Here is an 18,413-nt window from a genome sequence, read left to right on the forward strand (position 1 = left end):
ACGATAGGAAAAACAATTAAGGTTAATATGTATTTGAAAATGTATGAAACCTATTTAATTTAAAGTATACCTGGTTGTATTTATTATATTTATGTTACATATTCGCCTCCTTGTATTGCTTTTATTTGTTTCCCATGCCTTGATACAGTTCCTGGCTTTTATTTTTGAAAAAACTCACCGGAAACAGCGTGTATTCACGTGTCTAGCTCAGGTCTAGCTTGACACTGTAAACCTGGTCAATTGACTCTTTACATCCTGCTATTTCCTCTTGTCAAAGGACATATCATTTGATAGCTGGAGGATTTAATGGAAGGAACCGAGATAAGGAACCCAACCGATCCGGACCAGTCCATGCCGGGTCAAGATACGAGAGAGAGCAGCACGCAGACTGACTGCAGACTGCAAGGTGAGAGTTTAGCTGCATCGGTTTCTATTCCGTCCTGTCATTAAACAGCTGATCTGTGACAGGCGATAGGCATGTGTATGCTAGCAGACTATCAATCATTCTGAGTAATATGATTAAGAAAAAGTAAATAACCTACTATTAGATAGATAGAGAGATAGATAGATAGATAGATAGATAGATAGAGCTTTATTGTCTCCCTTAGGAGAAATTCGTCTTGGGCATCGAGATAATAAACATAAAACATTTAGGACAATAGATAGTCATAGATACAGAACAGAGATCACATATCACATGGCAAAGAAACAAAAAAGAAACATACAGGTACAGAACTTTCCCTATTGCATTCATACATAATCAAATATTGCACTTTCCCTATTGCACCTAGTGTCCGTCAAATTGCTCATATCCCTATTGTATCCATACCTATTTACACATATTGCACTTCCCTATTTAACCTTCTCGATTGCACACACTACACTGTAAACATTGCACCTCCCAACAACTCCTAACAGCATAATCACAATTGTTTCTGACTGTTCAGCAGCTTGATTGACAGCGGAACACTTATACCTGTTCAATTTACAGTTTGGTAATCTATACTTTCTGCAGTAACTCAAACTCTCTATACAGGATGTGTTTGGGGTCGCATGTGATTTTACGGCCTTGCTTTCTCACCATCTCCTCAAATATCTCCTGAAGAGAGGATGGTGGAAGCATGCTAATTATTTTTCCAGCCCTTTTTATCAAGCTCTGGAGTTGTGATTTCGATTGAACTGACAAGTTACCAAACCATGTTGTGATGCCATAACGAATAATAGACTCAATTGCTGCCCTGTAGAACATTAACATGATGCATTTATCCACTCCATGAACCCCGAGCCTACGCAGAAAATGCAGGCGCTGGCTTATCTTTGAGCATGCCTGATCCACCTGATGGGCCCAGCCTAACTGAGCATCAAAATAAATCCCTAAATATTTCAAACTTGTAACCTGCTCAACTCCCTCCCTTTTGATAAGGACTGGGCTGTGATCACCTGCGGACTTGGGGTCAAAGATCATGATAGCTGCATGATAGCTCCGTTTAAGTGAAGTCTGGATCAGGGAGTCCAATGCTTGTAAAGTGGAGTGTATTTTAAAAAGACATAATTGATTTCCTATTATGATATCAAGTTCATTATTATTTATATATGATATTGCAGAAGCCCTTCATTTACAGGCATTCTGCTCCAGTGTCCGTATAGTGTCTTTATATGCTGTCAGCTACTAATAGCATGTAGTATTAAGTTCCTTCACCATCTTCATGAGGGCTTCATGTACATATATGATAAGTAGATGCATGTGATAGGACCTGCCTTGCTGCCTTCACTTCATGTTACTGTAAGGTGTGGAAGCAACCTGAGACATTTAAAATATCAACCCCTGCTCTCCTTCACATATACTTACTCACACCACCCAGTGTAATTTGACCTTTGCATGAAGGCACTTGTGCATTTAAGAATAGACAAGACAACCCTTCTTTTGTCTCTCCCTGCATCAGGCCATGGCCCCAGGCTATCAAAGGTAAACCTGTTTACCTTGCTGAGTCTGTGGATGGAGCTGTTTCCACAGGAGCAGCCTGAAGAGGATGAGCCCAGTGAGGTGAGTGTACCAATGAGATAGACCACGCACGATGAAGTAACCAATGTTCAAATCTCCAGATTAGTGAGTTATAGTTAAGTGATCAGACCTGTTGTGATTCAGATCCGCAGGGTGGGTCTGGTGGTGGTGCAGGACAGTAAGGTGGTGGGACTCCACTGCTCAGGACCTGAGCTCCATGCAGGACAGGCAGCCATCATCCAGCATGGCGCCTCCCTGGCTGACTGCCACCTGTATTTCTCCAGGAGACCCTGCGCCACCTGCCTCAAGATGATCGTCAACGGTGAGGAGAGGACTCAGACAGAGATTAGTGGTCAGACACAGAAAGGTTGGGGAATTAAACCCAAGCCTAGATGTTAGTTAATCAAGTTGCATTCTGCTTTTGGGAAGGGTTTCCCGACATGGGGATTAGTCATAGCTCCATTAAATTGAGCATGACATCATGATGTCTGAGTGCAGGGAAACAAACCAGCAGTTTTCCAAGTGCTTTCACAATGTTGTTCATTTCAGTATATTGTAATCACACTCTCCTCTGCAGCTGGAGTCAGTCAGATCTCCTTCTGGCCCGGAGACCCTGAAGTCAGCATGCTGAGGTCCAGCTCTGCAAACACCTCCAGCTCCCAGAATCCTCCTCGCAGCATCCCTGAGGAGGCGGCGCTGGATGCCGTCGCAGCGGAGAAGCTGAAGTCCAACAGCCGTCCTCACATCTGCGTCCTGCTGCAGCCTCCAGCGCCCGGCCTGGCCCAGTTTGTCTACGAGACGTCCAGAGACTGTGATTTCATGGAGAGGATGAAGGACGATGATCCGGGGCTGAACACAGAGGAACTCTTCAACAGGTAACAAGCCTTCCTTTAAGGTTTAGGTTATAAAAAGCACCTGGTTTGCTTATAAAAGGATACATTCTTCCTGTTTTCCAGAGAGCGGACGAGACACCTGAAGGATTTCTCCTCTCAGCTCCTGGTGAGGACGTCCCTGCAGCACCGGGAGATTTTAACCCACATGGGGCTGGAGGACTTCTGCGTGGAGCCTCACTTCTCCAACCTGAGGAACAACATGACGGAGCTGGTGGAGGTGTTAGCTGCAGTGGCTGCCGGGCTGCCACAGCAGCACTACGGCTTCTACAGGTCAGAAACATCCACGGTTCTTCACATGTTTGCCATCCACTGCTGCTATTTGTTGTTGATGTTGTTGTTCCTGTTGCAGAGAACAGCATTTAGCCCCTGAGCCATCAGTAGCCTCGCTGCAGACTCCTCACGAGGGACTGTCTCAAGAAGTGGTGCGCCATTGTATCATCCAGGCCAGGCTGCTGGCTTATAGAACAGGTCTGTCTGGTTTTTATTGATTTATTTAATCGTTTATTTGGCAGGGACAAAAAACAAAATACATGATATGCAAAAAGTGCAAGAGAGCAAGAGCAGCATACACAAGTATTTATGACATGGTAATACAATGTAGCAGCAACGACATATAAAGTGCAAGAAAAGATACAAGAGCTACCTAAAGTGCAAGAGGAGATACCTCTGTGTTAAAGTGCATTTAGCGGTGATTGCACGAGTTGTCCGTCTGTTTTCTGTTCGATAAGTAAGACTCAACCCACTGTATTGAATCTGCCGAAAAATGGAAATACGTCAGCTTTGTAAGAAGCACTTGGTGGTCAGCAGTGTCAAAAGCCTTCCTGAGATAATTGAAGACAGCACCTACATATGGGCTCGTGTCCAACATACATTTAACCTTTTCCACAAAGACACAGTTAGCCGTCTCAGTGGAGTGGTGAGCACGAAAGCCAAGCTGCATTGGGTGGTGTAATGGAAACTTCTGTGTAGCTATGCAGTGGGAGTCACCGACTCAGGAAGGAGACACGGGAAGAGCAGTAGCTTTGATGTCAAACACATGATGGTTTATTTGGAGTTAAACGGCCGGAGGATTCACATCACAAGTCCAAGAGTCAGAGGTTCTGACTTCACGGTAGAGTTGCCACGTCAATTCTGGAGAGCCTCTCTCTTGCCAGCCCATCTAACTGGTTTCGCAGAGAGTAAACAACATATTTGAGGAGATAGCCTAAACAGTGTGGGAGCACAGAGCTACTTGCCTCGGACACTTATGACCTCGAAGATTTTACCTTGGAGTCCACAAATACAGAGAAGGAAGTGTCCCAGTGTACCCACAACACAGACCATCTGTATCCCAGTATTGACCGGTCACAGAATGGGAACAATAACATTATTGGCTAAGCCGCCTGTGTCCTTAAAGAAGGTAAACAGACATCGAGGTTTGTCTTGTATGTTACTAATTGGCGTCTTATGATAATTATTTCCACAACAGGTGGAGTGGAGCGGTTTACAGAAATATTGACTTAAGGGACATTTTGGCATACAGTACACTTATCCTATTTAGGTCACCATAAGATTTCTCTGAGGGAATTTCTATTCTAATTCTCCTGAATGACAGGCTTTAAGGTCACAGTTATTTGAAACAGTGTTCCTGTCATTTTGTCACCAGCTCATTATACGCAAACCTGTCATTTTCATTCCAGAGGATCCTAAAGTGGGTGTTGGAGCTGTCATCTGGGCCAAAGGAGCATCGGTGAGCTCACATTTCTTCCATTAGATGGGATTTGGATATTAGTTTATCCCTTATTATTATTATTATTATTATTATTACATTTGCAACTGCTCCCTTGTCGCAGGCTGGCAGTGATGGGACTGGGTGTCTGTACCTGGTGGGTTGCGGGTACAACGCCTACCCAACAGGCTCACAGTATGCAGAATACCCCCAGATGGACAACAAGCAGAAGGACAGACAGAGACGCAAGTACAGATACATCGTCCACGCCGAGCAGAACGCACTCACCTTCAGGTCAGCAGAGAAGAGAAAGATCTGGTCTTAACACGCTGGAGCCTCCTCCCATATTCTGTGTTTGCTAATGCTTTCAGGACCCGACACATCAAACCGGATGAGCACACCATGCTGTTTGTCACCAAGTGTCCGTGTGATGAGTGTGTGCCTCTGATCCAAGGGGCCGGCATCACACACATCTACACCAGCGACCAGGACAGGGACAAGGACAAGGGAGAGATCTCCTACCTGAGGTTCAGCAGCCTGAAGAACATCAGCAAGTTCATAGTGAGTACTTAGAGGGACTGAGGTGGGTGTCTTGATAAATGGAGGAGAATGTGACTTTCTTCTGTCTTCCCAGTGGCAGAGGAGCCCTTCAGCCTCTTCTCACCACACCAGTAAGTTCCACATTATCTTTACACCTTTAAAGAGCACATGTTCAGGTTCATATTAGTATTTCCTGCCTCTACTGTGACATGTTTACATGCTCTAATGTTCTCATACTGCCTGTGCTGAGCACCTCTTTTCACCAGTTTCCTGACATGAGATCACAGTCTGCTCTGATTGGTTAGCTGGCCAGCTCTGTTGTGATTGGTCAACCGCTTAGAGACGTCCACACACTAAAGGGAAATCCTATTGTCACAGCATTTCTCTTTGTTCCAGACGGGTTTGGGGCGAAGCACGGCAGGCCGGAGGAGCAGGAGAGCCACAGCAACAAGAAGCTGTGCACCCACAGATCCAACATGTCACCCGTCAGCTGAACACCACACGGATACATGGTTAAACCAGAAAGAACGTTGTTTTTTAGCCACAGATTTGGTATTATAAGGCTAGGACTGGGACAAATCTGTGCTGCACTATATTTGTATTTATTTGCTGTTAAGAAGTGTGAAAGTAGTCTATGTTGTGGAATCAGAATATCAACATCTCTCCCTGCTGCATGTTTACGTGTCAACAACAGTAATCTGTACAAAACAAATGGTTAAAAGTGACTGTAAAACTTTATATTTCAATAAGAGGCTGCTGTGAGGGGAGGACAGTCTTGTGTCTTTTAAGGATTCAATTGGAGAAGAAACATGAACACCTCTAAGGGGAACCATGAATGGATGGATGGGAGAAGGGAAACTACTAAAAAATGATATATTTTAAATAGTTTTATAGTGATGCTGTGATGTCATTTTATTTTTGTATACAAGAGCTGAATAATTAAAATTGTTGCACATAAAGACATCCATACTGTTTAAGTATGCAATGTTGACTGAAGGGCTGCTGCGGTGACAATATTGCAGCCTAAAATCATATTGCTAATCTATTGAAGCAGCTTGAAGAAAGTTTTTGTAATGTATTTCACTTCTTTTTCTCTCCGTCAGCACAACTACAATAATCCAATGTTTCTTTAGAATACAGTTATCAATCATTTAAAGCTTGAGACAATACATTTCCATTGCACTACAGTTGACAACAAATGAGCACCCGCACACAGAGCATGCATTCCCATCCTTTTATTTGTTGTGAATGTGGTACAATAGCATCAATGTGGAAAATAAGGAGGCGGCCTTGAGAGAGAGAGAGAGGATAATGTGGAGTTGCTAATTGTTCTTTTGTTGGCGAAATAAAAACGTGGGTGAGTTTGGCTCAAGTTAAACTGGTTGGTCTACTTTTGCATGTTAGTACGATATGTCACAGCTTGAAGCACTAACAAAGGGCTGGGATTGTTTTTTGTTTTAAACCCAGACGACAAAAAAGGCTGAATTATTTTTCCAGATTCAAGACTGTTACTGTCATCCATTCGGACTCAATGACATATTTTAATGGTTCAATTAGTCCGTGTCCTGATTAAAGAGACTCCTGTGGATGCAGATCAAATATCAATTGGAGAATAAATTCAAACATTTCCTATAATTGAAGTGCCAATGTCAATTTTCATTATTATTCAAATATATAAACAACCGCATTTTTTTTTTTTTTACTACATGTGGATTTTTCACAGTTACATTTCTCAGTTCAAACTTTGGCCTCACTCTGCGATAACGTTCCCGCTGATTTCTTCACCAACACAGTTTGTAATTTGAACGTTAAATCAACGGAAACCGTAAAGCCCCTGGTCTGTACACGATGGCATCAGCTTGAAAAAGTTCAAAACGTTTCTATGACAGCGTAACTCAAGTATAGTGAGTTGAGAAGTTCACTGCTTAATCACAACAGATATGTTCTGTCCAGAGCATATTCTCATTAACATAACAATTAAGCTCCCCTAGAAAGATACTGGAAATACAAAACACACCAAACCAAAAAGGCACCTCTGGATCCTCTCGCTGGTTTCTAACACCAACGTCAGATCCAAATCAAAACAACGTTCCCACTCACAATGGCACTCACTTCAGGTGTACAAACCATACACTGTACATGACAAGAAATGAAACTATATATAAAAAAATTAACCCTCAAGCAGTGATCCGCTTAAGATTAACATATTATGTATCATACAGCCACCAGCGAAGAGAACCAGTGATCAAAAGGAAGCTGTGCCCATAGCATGTTCCACTAAGAAGGCCCTCAAATGAAATACTCCTACACTTTTCGGTCAACAGTCACTGAAACCAGTTCTCTCAAAACGTCTATTCTCAGTCTCGATATTGCCAAATATTCGAGAGCTTCAAAGAGGCCCTATTATGCTGATTTCCAGGTTGTTTCTCTGTTGTGATTGGTTATCCGATTACAGATGATTAAAAAGCATCCCTTAGATCATAGTCCAATGTATTTATCTTGTAGTACACTCTTAATCTCAAAGGTCTACTTAATCCTGTCCCATGTTTAATTAACTATCAATCAATGTTTATTTACATCTCTGACCTCCTTCAGCCCTACACCCCCTCTCGTCACCTGCGGTCCTCTGACAAAGGGCTGCTCTCCATCCAGCGCTCCAAGCTGAAAACATTTGGCAACAGAGCCTTCAGTGTCGCAGCCCCCACCCTCTGGAATCCTCTCCCCTCTGCAATCAGGAATGCAGACACTCTGGACACCTTCAAAAAACACCTCAAACACCATCTGTTCACTCAGGCCTTTGGCCTCAACTAATATACAGTACTCAGCAACCTGTTCCTGTTTTGTTTTCTTCAGCCTATGTATCTGTATGATTATTATTACTTTTTGTTGTGTTACTTCCCATTGTAAAGCGTCCTTGGGTTTCGTGAAAGGCGCTATATAAATTGAAATTATTATTATTATTATTATTTATACAGCCTAATATCACAAATGTAATATTTGTCTCAGTGGACTTTACAATAAGGACGTCTAGCAGCTAAATGTTGCTTTTTGGCTAACGAAGCTTTGAGCGATGACTGAGAATATGTTTTTTTGCTGAAAAAACAAAAAAAAAGCAGAAATTCTTCATTATTCTAGTTGTTTTTGATTTGCAGCTACTTCCCTTAAACAGTTAGAAATCAATCCATGTGTAGAGACTGCATCTGGTGACTGTTCGCATTACAAAAAGGATTTGTAAGCGCTGGTTCTCCCAGCAGAGCGAATGCCTTCAACACCATGAGTTGTGGCACGACATGCTACAGATGGAAAACAAACAAAGACCTCATGAGAAACATTTACAAAAGCAAAGATCAGTGATAGAGAACTAGTGTTTCAAATGAACCAACAAAGAAAAGATTTTCTTTGAAATAGAGTAACCGTTATTGTTAATGTGTGTGTTTTTTTTTTTTTATCCTATCGGTAAAAAGTTGGGGTTGAGGGGCTTCTCTAGGAGGCCGGCTTCTTCAGATCCCGGATCTGTTTGATTAGGTAGGTCTTCTCGTCGTTGAACTGCTCGTCGTCCGTGCGATCCTTCTGGAAGTTGCTCAGGAAGTCGATTAGTTTGGTCTGGTTCTTGAGCAGGATGTCGATGATGGGCTGCGTCTTGTTGGGGTTCGCTACGAAAACCTGAAGAAGACAGGAAGAAAACATTTAACACACGGAGACAAACTGTGTCTGGGTTTTAGTACGCAAAACAGTAACTGTACAGCTCCATACTTATGACCAATCCTACCTGACATGAATACATCTTTGTTATTAGATATTTAATAATAGAAGGGTGGTGTTGTACCTTGAAGACGTGGAAGGCTTCAAACTGGATGTTGGGGCTCTTGTCTCGCAGCAGGTTCATCATCAGCTTCAGGTTCTCCGGCTTGCTGATGTAGCGCGTCATCACCGTGAAGTTGTGTCTGTCCAGCAGCAGCTCGCCCAGCAGCTGAGAGAAGATCATAGCGATGGGTAAGGGAGATAGTGTGAGGGTTTAATGGCTCCGTTATAGATATCGTATACATCGCCCTACAATTTAAAATAGAGTCAAACCTTTAGAGACTGCCGCTTGGTGACGTAGTTCTCAGAGTGCAGCAGCTTCTCGTAGTCTGTAAACACCTGCGATTACATTAACAAAATGTATTATAATACTTTATTAACACACTGGTGAATTTAACTATTAATAGGTTGGATTTGAGACTTAAGGCTTGTTGAGAGAGGCTATAACCTGATCTGGTTGTGTGTGTGTGTGTGTGTGTGTGTGTGTGTGTGTGTGTGTGTGTGTGTGTGTGTGTGTGTGTGTGTGTGTGTGTGTGTGTCCTAGCATTACCATCCTTATGGGGACATCATTAATTTTAGGGTGAAGACTTGGTTAGGGTAAGGTTAAGGGTAAGGGTTAGGCATGTGTTGGTTATGGTTAAGGTTAGGATAAGTCTCCAGGAAATGCATGTAAGTCAATGTAATGTCCCCTGAAGTGATGTATACATGGTGTGTGTGTGTGTGTGTGTGTGTGTGTGTTCATGTAGAGCAGTGTTTATGTGTGTCTCTGTGGCTGATGTTTCGTGGGAGTCTTGCATGCATGTGGTCAGGAATGATGCAAGTAAAAAAAAGTTCCACCTGGTAACGCTGGTTCAAAATAACATGGACGACTTGCATTAACATGTGCTGTGGTTTTTACATGTGTTTACCAGATTAATCACTCACAGCTTCGTAGTTCTGCTCCAGGTATTCAGCCACAAGCACTTTGTGTCTTGTCAGGAGATCCTGTGGAGAAAGATGGAAAACGTTCACATGCGGCCCTAATCCTCTTCTGTAACAGTGCAACAAAAATATAAAATAATAAGATCTTCTGATACATAGACTTGAACTCAGTCTCGTACCTTGAAGGTGGCGAAGGCGTCGGAGGCGATGTCGAAGGTGGACATCTCCACGTAAAGGAAGAATTTGTAGAAATCACTGGAGTGCAGGATGATCTTGGCGAGCGGCTCGTGGCGAATGCACTCCCTCAGCATGATCCCGCAATTCAACGCTGACTGGGGCGTCTCGTAACTTTCACAAATTCAGAGAGGCTGTTTAAGTCTCCTCTTACAGGACCGTTATGTAGGTAAAGCCTGTATCTATGTGTGTGTGTGTGTGTGTGTGTGTGTGTGTGTGTGTGTGTGTGTGTGTGTGTGTGTGTGTGTGTGTGTGTGTGTCTCACCCATTCAGCAGGATGAAGAGCACCTCTGGGTGGGAACAGAAATATTCCACGGTGGGACTCCTCGTCCCGATCTGCCTCCTCAGGATGTTGTTGAAGATCTGACACACATCCTTCTTGCCCTAGAATATCACACACACACACACACACACACACACACACACACACACACACACACACACACACACACACACACACACACACACACACACACACACACACACACACACACACACACAATTAGACATAAGACATTCTCACGAAATCCTGGTTTCAAATGATTCAAAGAGGATAATGGAGGGCAGACTCTCACCTCGAAGTCGATGACCTGCAGGTTCTTCACCAGCGACAGCAGCAGCCCGCTGTTGTACAGCTCCTGGGCCAGCTGGGCCACCGTCTCCGTGTGAGGCTCCTTATCGTTGCTGCCGTACAGGATCTCCTTCATGGACACCAGACACTTCGACACTTCCTCAGACGCCTGGAGAGCAAGAGAGGGAAGAGAGAGGGAAGAGAGAGGGAAGAGAGAGGGAAGAGAGGAGGGAAGAGAGAGGGAAGAGAGAGGGAAGAGAGAGGGAAGAGAGAGGGAAGAGAGAGGGAAGAGAGAGGGAAGAGAGAGGGAAGAGAGGAGGGGAAGAGAAAAGAGGAGAAACTGAGTTGAGCTTGATCTTGGCTTGTGTGTGTGTGTGTGTGTGTGTGTGTGTGTGTGTGTGTGTGTGTGTGTGTGTGTGTGTGTGTGTGTGTGTGTGTGTGTGTGTGTGTGTGTGAGAGTCTAAACTTTCTCGACGGTGAACTGTCAGGAGATGACAGGTCCAATTTCACAAAGGACTGTCACCATCGGGCCCATGGACATTTACACAGACACAAACACACAGATACACACACACACAAACACACAGATACACAAACACACACACACAAACACACAGATACACACACACACAAACACACACACACACACACACACACACACACACACACACTTTGCTACCTTGTCTGTCTTCTTATCCTGTTTGACCAGGATGGTCATGTTTTCCTTCAGGGTCTTGACGATTTCCGCCGGACTCTTCTGGGATCTACCAAACAGCGGCATGATGGACACACACTCGCCTTGGGACCTACGGGAGAAAACACACACACACGACTGAATGAGCAAGTCAATGGAAAGCTGGATAAAACCACAAAAGTGAAATGGAGTCAGTTCATGACGGACTTTCTTCCCTGGCCATGCGGGAGCTTCATAACATTTCTGTGACATTTAAGAGCGTGCCAGTTTTCCTACAAAACATTACATAATATTGACTGAGAATCCAACAAATACTGAGCTTTTAAATATTAACACGGAAGTATGTCATTTTCTGACACTAGGGGGCTCTCAAGCAAAGCGATAAGAAAAGACGGAGATTGGTGGAGTGGGCTAATTGGAGTTCAATGTTTAATGATTTAAGATACAGATGTTACACTAAATACGCTATGTGTGTGCTAGGTTTGACAAATGAAGCCTCTTTGAAGACTCACTCTTGAGATATGCAAAGTCAATATCTGCAGTTGTTACATAACACCTAGAAAACAATGAGAGATTTGTTTGGAAGGGACTGTTTTGGAAACCTCAGGATCCTCCAAAACAAAATGTTGTTTCTGGTTTTTAATACATTTACAATAAATTATAAAAGCATGCTGTCAGTATTAGTTATTGAGAGCTAATTAACGTCACACTTTTATCCATTTGAATTGAAATCTACAGCACAGTAAAGTGTGCAAATAGACTGAATGTACAATCCAGCCATGCAGGACATGAATGAAGGGAAATGTAATTCCAACACACACAGGGTCACGTCCAGTGTGTGTGTGTGTGTGTGTGTGTGTGTGTGTGTGTGTGTGTGTGTGTGTGTGTGTGTGTGTGTGTGTGTGTGTGTGTGTGTGTGTGTGTGTGTGTGTGTGTGTGTGTGTGTGTGTGTGTGTTTGTAAAGGTAGCAGAAAGCTTCAAAATCAGGTCGGGTCAGGAGCAGGCGGAGAACTTGTGACTGCTAATCCTCATCTGGGAATGTAAAAGTGCGTACCCTTCCTCTAAACTCCCACTCCCACCTCCATTCCTCTACTGCCGCTCCCCCTGACCTGCTTCCTGAAAACCTGACCAATGGGGGTATAAAACAGGTATCTGCAAGACAGGTTTGCCTGCTAATAAAAGGTACTTAGAGCATTAGCATAATAAGGCCTCTCATTAATGAGCATTCCTGTAAACGTGCCAGAGTTAGCCAAGAAGCTATTTTTCATCTGTAGTCCCTGGACAGATTTTAAAAGTCAACCTAAAACACATTTCATTTTAAACAAGTAAATACAATACATTTAAAACATGCAACAGACATTACTGGGATACTTAAATAAAACAATTTAAAATGCAGAACATTAAAACAAAACAAAAGAACATGTTAAAACACAGGCAGTGGGTTGTACGGAGCAGGAGATTGGGTCAGTGTTGGCAGAGCTGATTCCTCACTAACCAGATTTTGAGTTGGGATTTAAATAAAGTGAATGTGGTCTGGTGTCTGATTGGAGGTGGGATTGAGTTCCATCGCTGAGCAGCTTTAACAGAAAATGAAGACTGACTGAAAGAACTTTTTCTGAGTGGAATAATGCAATCTCCTCTCGCTGCACCTCTTGTTACCCTAGTTGTGCGTATGTTAATAAACTGTCTAAGAGGAGGTGAGGTAAGGCCGTTGACAATCTTGTAAAAAAAGGCAAGCATTTGTTTAATGAGGTTTTCTCAGCTTAGCAAGTTGTATGTTTGAGTATTGGACAGTGATGCGAAAAAACAGATTTGTTGTCCAGTATTTTGAGTGTTTGTTTGTACAATGACTCCAGTGGTTTTAATGTTGTTGTACTGGCATGTGACCAGGTAGTTAAACAGTAGGTGATGTGTGAGAGAACCATAGAGTGTGTGTACATCAGAGATGCCTCAATTGAAATCTCTGGTGAACCTAAAATTCGATTGAATTTGACCCTATTACATATTTGTTTAACCTGAGCCTTGAAATTGAGTGTTGAATCAATCATGACTCCAAGGTACTTGTATTGTGACACCACCTGTAGCCTGATACAAAAACATCTGACTTTGCTTTGGTGAAGAAGATGCATACTGTTTTACAAATATTTAGTTGCAAACCAACCAAGTTGTGACATGCACCATGGTGTTTGTCAGTTCATTAGCCACTTGTGTCATATTGCTTCCATGTACATATATTACAGTGTCATCTGCATACATTTGGATGTTTGCGTCAGGACATACAGATGGTAAATCATTTATATAGAGCGGAAATAGTAATGGTCCCAGGATTGAACCTTGTGGGACCCCTGTCGAAAGACGAAGGTCAGCAGATTCAAGATTTTGAACTCTCACATACTGAGATCGGTTTAACAAATACGATTCGTTTGTGAAGAAAAGTTCAAACTGGAAAGCTTAGATATGAGTATTTTATGATTAACAGTGTCAAAAGCCTTTTTTAGGTCAAGAAACACAGCTCCTACAACACCACCTTTATCCATTGATTTGTTCTGTGAAAAAACAGTTGGCGGTCTCTGTTGAGTATTTTGCCGCTACTTTTAAATCCAGACTAAAGACTTTTCTTTTTGTCACTGCTTTTAATTGAACTATTCACATCTTAAACTGCACTGTAACTTTTATCCATGTATTTTTTCTTTTAATGTTTATTTTATTAGCTTTTCTTTTTAATGACTGATTTTAAATGCCCTTTTCTTAATGTCTTTCATTTTTTGTAAAGCACTTTGAATTGCCTTGTGTTGAAAGGTGCTATATAAATAAACTTGCCTTGCCTATATAAATAAACCAACCCGGTATCACGGAAAGACGTGAACATGTGACGATTTACCATGCTGGGAGACGTGAAGATGTCACGATTTCGTCCCTTCAAACGTGACAGCTACACGGTATTGTTACACGGTGCTATATAAATAAACTTGCCTTGCTTTGCCTAAAGCCAAATTGCATTGGATGCAGAGAAAATGTACGAGTGTTTAAATGGTCAATGATTTGCTCAGACACAATCCTACTCATTTCCCCTGACAATACTTAAACAAAGTGGTAAACTCAAAGCTGCACGACATATATATTCCATCAATTGTCACAATCCCATTATATGACAGAAAACCCAACAAGCAGCTCGATTAATAGCCTGAGATTTCACAAAGGAAAAGAGGAGGATTGTTTTTCAGTGCCAGCAAAAAAACAGCTGAAATGAGAATCACAAGGTTTTCACCTGACATAAGCAGAAACTCAGCTGAGGTTATTTAGTGATTTGTAGCCTCCGACCTCTCAGTTTGTGCAGAAATAGTGATTTTAAGAGTTTTAATAAAAGAAGCACTAAATACTTTGTTTCTAACGGGATGTTTTTTTAAGCTTTTACCTCAAAACACAGACAATGGCATCGTCCCGTGGAACATAACGTCAGGGAAACGCAGAAACACTTTGTCCACAAGCTGCTGAGTGCACAAAACATTTCATAAAGTCAACCTTAAGATTCTCAAAACAGAAAATACCTAAAATACCCTTTAATCCAGGGGTGTCAAACTCAAGGCCCGGGGGCCAAATCCGGCCCGCAACTTCATTTCTATGTGGCCCGCAAGAGCTTGCAAAGAATATAATACATGGTCACATGCCACTTTACAGAAGCAGGTTGCCCATAAACTACATGTCCCACAATGCATCTCATTTTGTGACATGGCACTGAAGAGACTTGCAATTATTTGCCCTGGTCTTCTGCTTTCAGACGTAGTTAATGATGAAGTTATTGCCCTATCCGATAATAATCCAATGCAGAGGCAATGATGTAATATAATACATTATTTTATGTATATTATATATTTATATATGTATAGTTATATAGTTACAACCAGCCCTTTGAGTGCTGATGTGGCCCGCGATGAAATTGAGTTTGATACCGCTGCTTTAGTCCCTTCATTGTGTTACGTCACGCTTACATAACTCAGACCCAGTCAATATTTGTCCAAGGATAAGCAGGCAATGAGGAAGTACTTATCAAAAGAGGGGGACTTTATAACCTTATCATATTGTAAACTATCAGAAGTTCAAACTCCCCCTCGGTGTTGCTGCAGCTGAAGCTAAACATTCTGATTATTAAAACAGTACTAAAATGGTCCGTTTAATAACACGTCTTTAAGTCCTGGAGAGCTTAAGGCTCTATATTCCTGCGAAGCCTTCATTTCCACTGCTTAAGACTGACTAAATGTTACGTAATGGAATTAATCTGGTGCCCACTGAACCCTCTGAACACTCAGCGAGCAGAGAAAAGGCTGCACACTGCCCCAAATATATTACATGTTCAGCTGTAATTATGAGAGACTTAAATAAGGATATACAAATAAAGCAGTAGGGCCAAAATTATAATCTCTTAAAATGAATAAATCCACTCTTAGACACCTTAGGTAGGTCACAATGAGAGGTTCCTGTAAACAGTATTTATGATAATAATCTTCTGTATGATTTCCTTAAAGACTTAAAGAAAGTATTTTAGCTTTTGATGAACTGTTTTGTGTTTAAAAAGTCATAAAATGGTGAAAACGTGACTATAAACAAACGTTTCATCTTCAATATGCTTGTTTTCTCCGTCTAATACCTAAGGATTTAAAGTTTAAAGTCACATACAACAAAGAAAGACAGCAATTCCCCAAAACTCAGAGACATTTCGAGCTAGACAAATACTAAAAATCCACCACTAAAATAATAAAATAACAAGTTGTCCCGTCTTGTGACACATGGATACCAATCTTCTCATCAATCGCCACGCAGCACGGTGCTTTGTGGCGCTTCAGATGACGGTAACACAGGAACATGTAGTAACACTGGCACTGATGACTAACGCCAAGTCATCCCAGTGAAGCAAGATGGTTATCCGTCACACCTATGCCAATGTGTCAGAAGCAGTGAATACAAGCTGGTCATTTCTCGGCACATGCTAAAAAACTGGTTTCACATTTGTCTTTCTTGCATAGGTTAAAATTTCCTGGTTCAACATGTTTTTTTTTGCTTAACCTACAGATTTAAGGCATGCTTGCAAACCTGTAGGCTTTCAACAATGTGATGAATGCACCTTTCAAACAAGAACATAGGTGGCGGCTTTTAAACTGACAGTATTTCCTTTTCATGATAGAACTGGAGGAGAAAGGAGGATGTTTAACCCTTAAATACTCAGCCAGATTAAATGAAACAAAGACCTTTTTAGTCAAATTAAGGCGTTTGAGTAGTTCTTGAATCAAACACCTTCAATTTGACTTTTAAAGAGCCTTGAACGAAGGTAATCAAATTCATTAAGTCTTAGAAAAACCCTGTTTTGTATCTTGTCAGAGGGAGCAATGAGGGTTTGATCTCCATCACAATCCATCCATCTCAAGCTACAAAGAAATGTTCTCTGTAGACGTCACAGGGAGATTGTTCTCTCCGAGGCAACCGGAGAGGACCGCTGTCTGAAAAGGACAAACATCAGCTCATCCATTCCTGAGGTTCATAATGATGTGAGAACAATTCCTCCTTTTAAACTTTCAATGGAGAACAAAGGGGTGTTGTGACCGCCTCAAATGTAAAATATGCTTTTGAGAAGCTTGTATGCCTCCAAAAGGAAAGTTACAGGTATAGAGAAAACCCACTTGTCATATATAATCAGATTTTAAATGCAATTGGTGATGCAATAAACGATGGAGGGGCGTGACGGTAGTACATGTCTTTCAACAGCAGGCTCACACACACACACACACACATACACACACACACACACACACACACACACACACACACACACACACACATTGCTGCAGTTTTGTGTATATAAGAATTTAAAGAGAAAAGAACAAATCAACAACCAGAGTCTAACCCTAGCATAGGCATTAGGAATATTAGTACATATAATTGAAGTCAGAAAGAGCTGTAAAATATGACTATGCACACTGCTGTACAATCACAACTGCTTTCATTATTAGTTATTCATATTGATCAATCTGTCAAATATTTCTTAAATTAATCAATTTAATAGTTGTAAAAATGTAGGTCAATCGTGAGATATAAATGCATTAATTAATGTACTAATAATATCAGGACTAGATCATTGGAACACACGTTTTATTGTGAAAATGGGACCGGAAGCTGCGTTGTTTTCATTCTTGCCAGCATGACTCTGGTCGTCTAAAGTAACATAGCAAGGAGGTAAAAAAAAACGAACACAAAAAACACACACTGTATATGTGTTGCTGGAGAATTAAAGACCCCGTGAACGACAGTGTGTAAAGCAATACAAGCTGTAGGCAGTAAATGACACATTAGGCCGCATAAACAGTCCCACACAACGTGATTTAACAAGGCTACACCCCTCTCTCTTCGACATTATTATGGACTAGAAATGATACCTACAGTGGGAAGATGTTGGGTCTTTAAATGTCTTCTTCTGTCCCCGCTTCACAGACCCTTGTAGTCACGCCAGGGCTTGTCAAATGCCAGGAAAGTCCGCTAAAAAATGTGTGCGATACAATTTAAAATGTGCGGAATCTGTTAAGAAGCCAGTGCTGAATTCCATCTGGTCGCTTTCCAGTAGTCTGTTAAACTAGCGGGAATACAATTACTCACTTCCGGTGTGCACTTTCACAATAAAAACTACGTGAACCGTGGTTTTATTAAAGAAATGGAACCATTAAGGAAATTGAAAGTATACATATGAAACACAGATTTACTATTAATCCAAATACTTCCTAAATTACCGAATTAAATGAATGATTTCACTATTACCGTGTTATTATTCTGTCGCACAGATACGTTTGTTTTATTGTGGAAACCTCGTCACTTCCGGTATTAGTGCGTCTCCCGCATGCCAACTTTACGCATCTGTATCTTTCCAGCCACGGCTTGGTCTCGTTCACATTCTCTCACATCAAGATCCTCGACCCAACAACCTGCAAATAATGGTATCATATATCACATTTAAACCCCCCAAAATTCCACTTAATTGATTTGTTATGAACTCTTTATATCTTGTC

General features: G+C 41.7%; 2 protein-coding genes across 3 annotated transcripts; one reads left to right on the forward strand and one right to left on the reverse strand.

Annotated features, from left to right (window-relative positions):
• The first annotated feature begins 226 nt into the window (after positions 1-226).
• cdadc1 (cytidine and dCMP deaminase domain containing 1) lies at positions 227-6,521 on the forward strand. Its single transcript, XM_034217320.1, has 11 exons — positions 227-406; positions 1,944-2,044; positions 2,147-2,324; positions 2,580-2,877; positions 2,959-3,165; positions 3,245-3,363; positions 4,575-4,624; positions 4,728-4,897; positions 4,975-5,164; positions 5,238-5,274; positions 5,540-6,521. Exons 1-11 carry the CDS (start codon positions 307-309, stop codon positions 5,635-5,637), a joined length of 1,548 nt encoding a protein of 515 aa, XP_034073211.1. The 5' UTR covers positions 227-306; the 3' UTR covers positions 5,638-6,521.
• On the reverse strand, positions 6,364-17,985 carry cab39l (calcium binding protein 39-like). 2 transcript variants are annotated; one of them, XM_034217321.1, is made up of 9 exons: positions 17,794-17,985; positions 11,350-11,476; positions 10,675-10,839; positions 10,365-10,483; positions 10,045-10,213; positions 9,869-9,928; positions 9,218-9,283; positions 8,970-9,113; positions 6,364-8,806 (listed from the first exon to the last, which is right to left on the reverse strand). In XM_034217321.1, exons 2-9 carry the CDS (start codon positions 11,449-11,451, stop codon positions 8,627-8,629), a joined length of 1,005 nt encoding a protein of 334 aa, XP_034073212.1. In that variant the 5' UTR covers positions 11,452-11,476; positions 17,794-17,985; the 3' UTR covers positions 6,364-8,626. The 2 variants fall into 2 exon arrangements, with proteins under 2 accessions (XP_034073212.1, XP_034073214.1); XM_034217323.1 differs by having other exon boundaries at positions 17,790-17,985.
• Between the last annotated feature and the right edge of the window lie 428 nt (positions 17,986-18,413).

The sequence above is a fragment of the Gymnodraco acuticeps genome, unplaced genomic scaffold, assembly GCF_902827175.1.
Source record: "Gymnodraco acuticeps unplaced genomic scaffold, fGymAcu1.1, whole genome shotgun sequence".
NCBI classification, from domain to species: Eukaryota; Metazoa; Chordata; class Actinopteri; order Perciformes; family Bathydraconidae; genus Gymnodraco; species Gymnodraco acuticeps.

Coding starts and splice junctions, on each gene's coding strand:
- cdadc1 (XM_034217320.1), top strand. CDS start 307: ATGGAAGGAACCGAGATAAGGAACCCAACCGATCCGGACCAGTCCATG. Junction 2,325..2,579: donor CCTCAAGATGATCGTCAACG/GTGAGGAGAGGA, acceptor TCTCCTCTGCAG/CTGGAGTCAGTCAGATCTCC. Junction 5,165..5,237: donor AGAACATCAGCAAGTTCATA/GTGAGTACTTAG, acceptor CTGTCTTCCCAG/TGGCAGAGGAGCCCTTCAGC.
- cab39l (XM_034217321.1), bottom strand. CDS start 11,451: ATGCCGCTGTTTGGTAGATCCCAGAAGAGTCCGGCGGAAATCGTCAAG. Junction 9,284..9,868: donor TGGAGCAGAACTACGAAGCT/GTGAGTGATTAA, acceptor ATGTAATCGCAG/GTGTTTACAGACTACGAGAA. Junction 9,114..9,217: donor CCAAGCGGCAGTCTCTAAAG/GTTTGACTCTAT, acceptor ATCTTCTCTCAG/CTGCTGGGCGAGCTGCTGCT.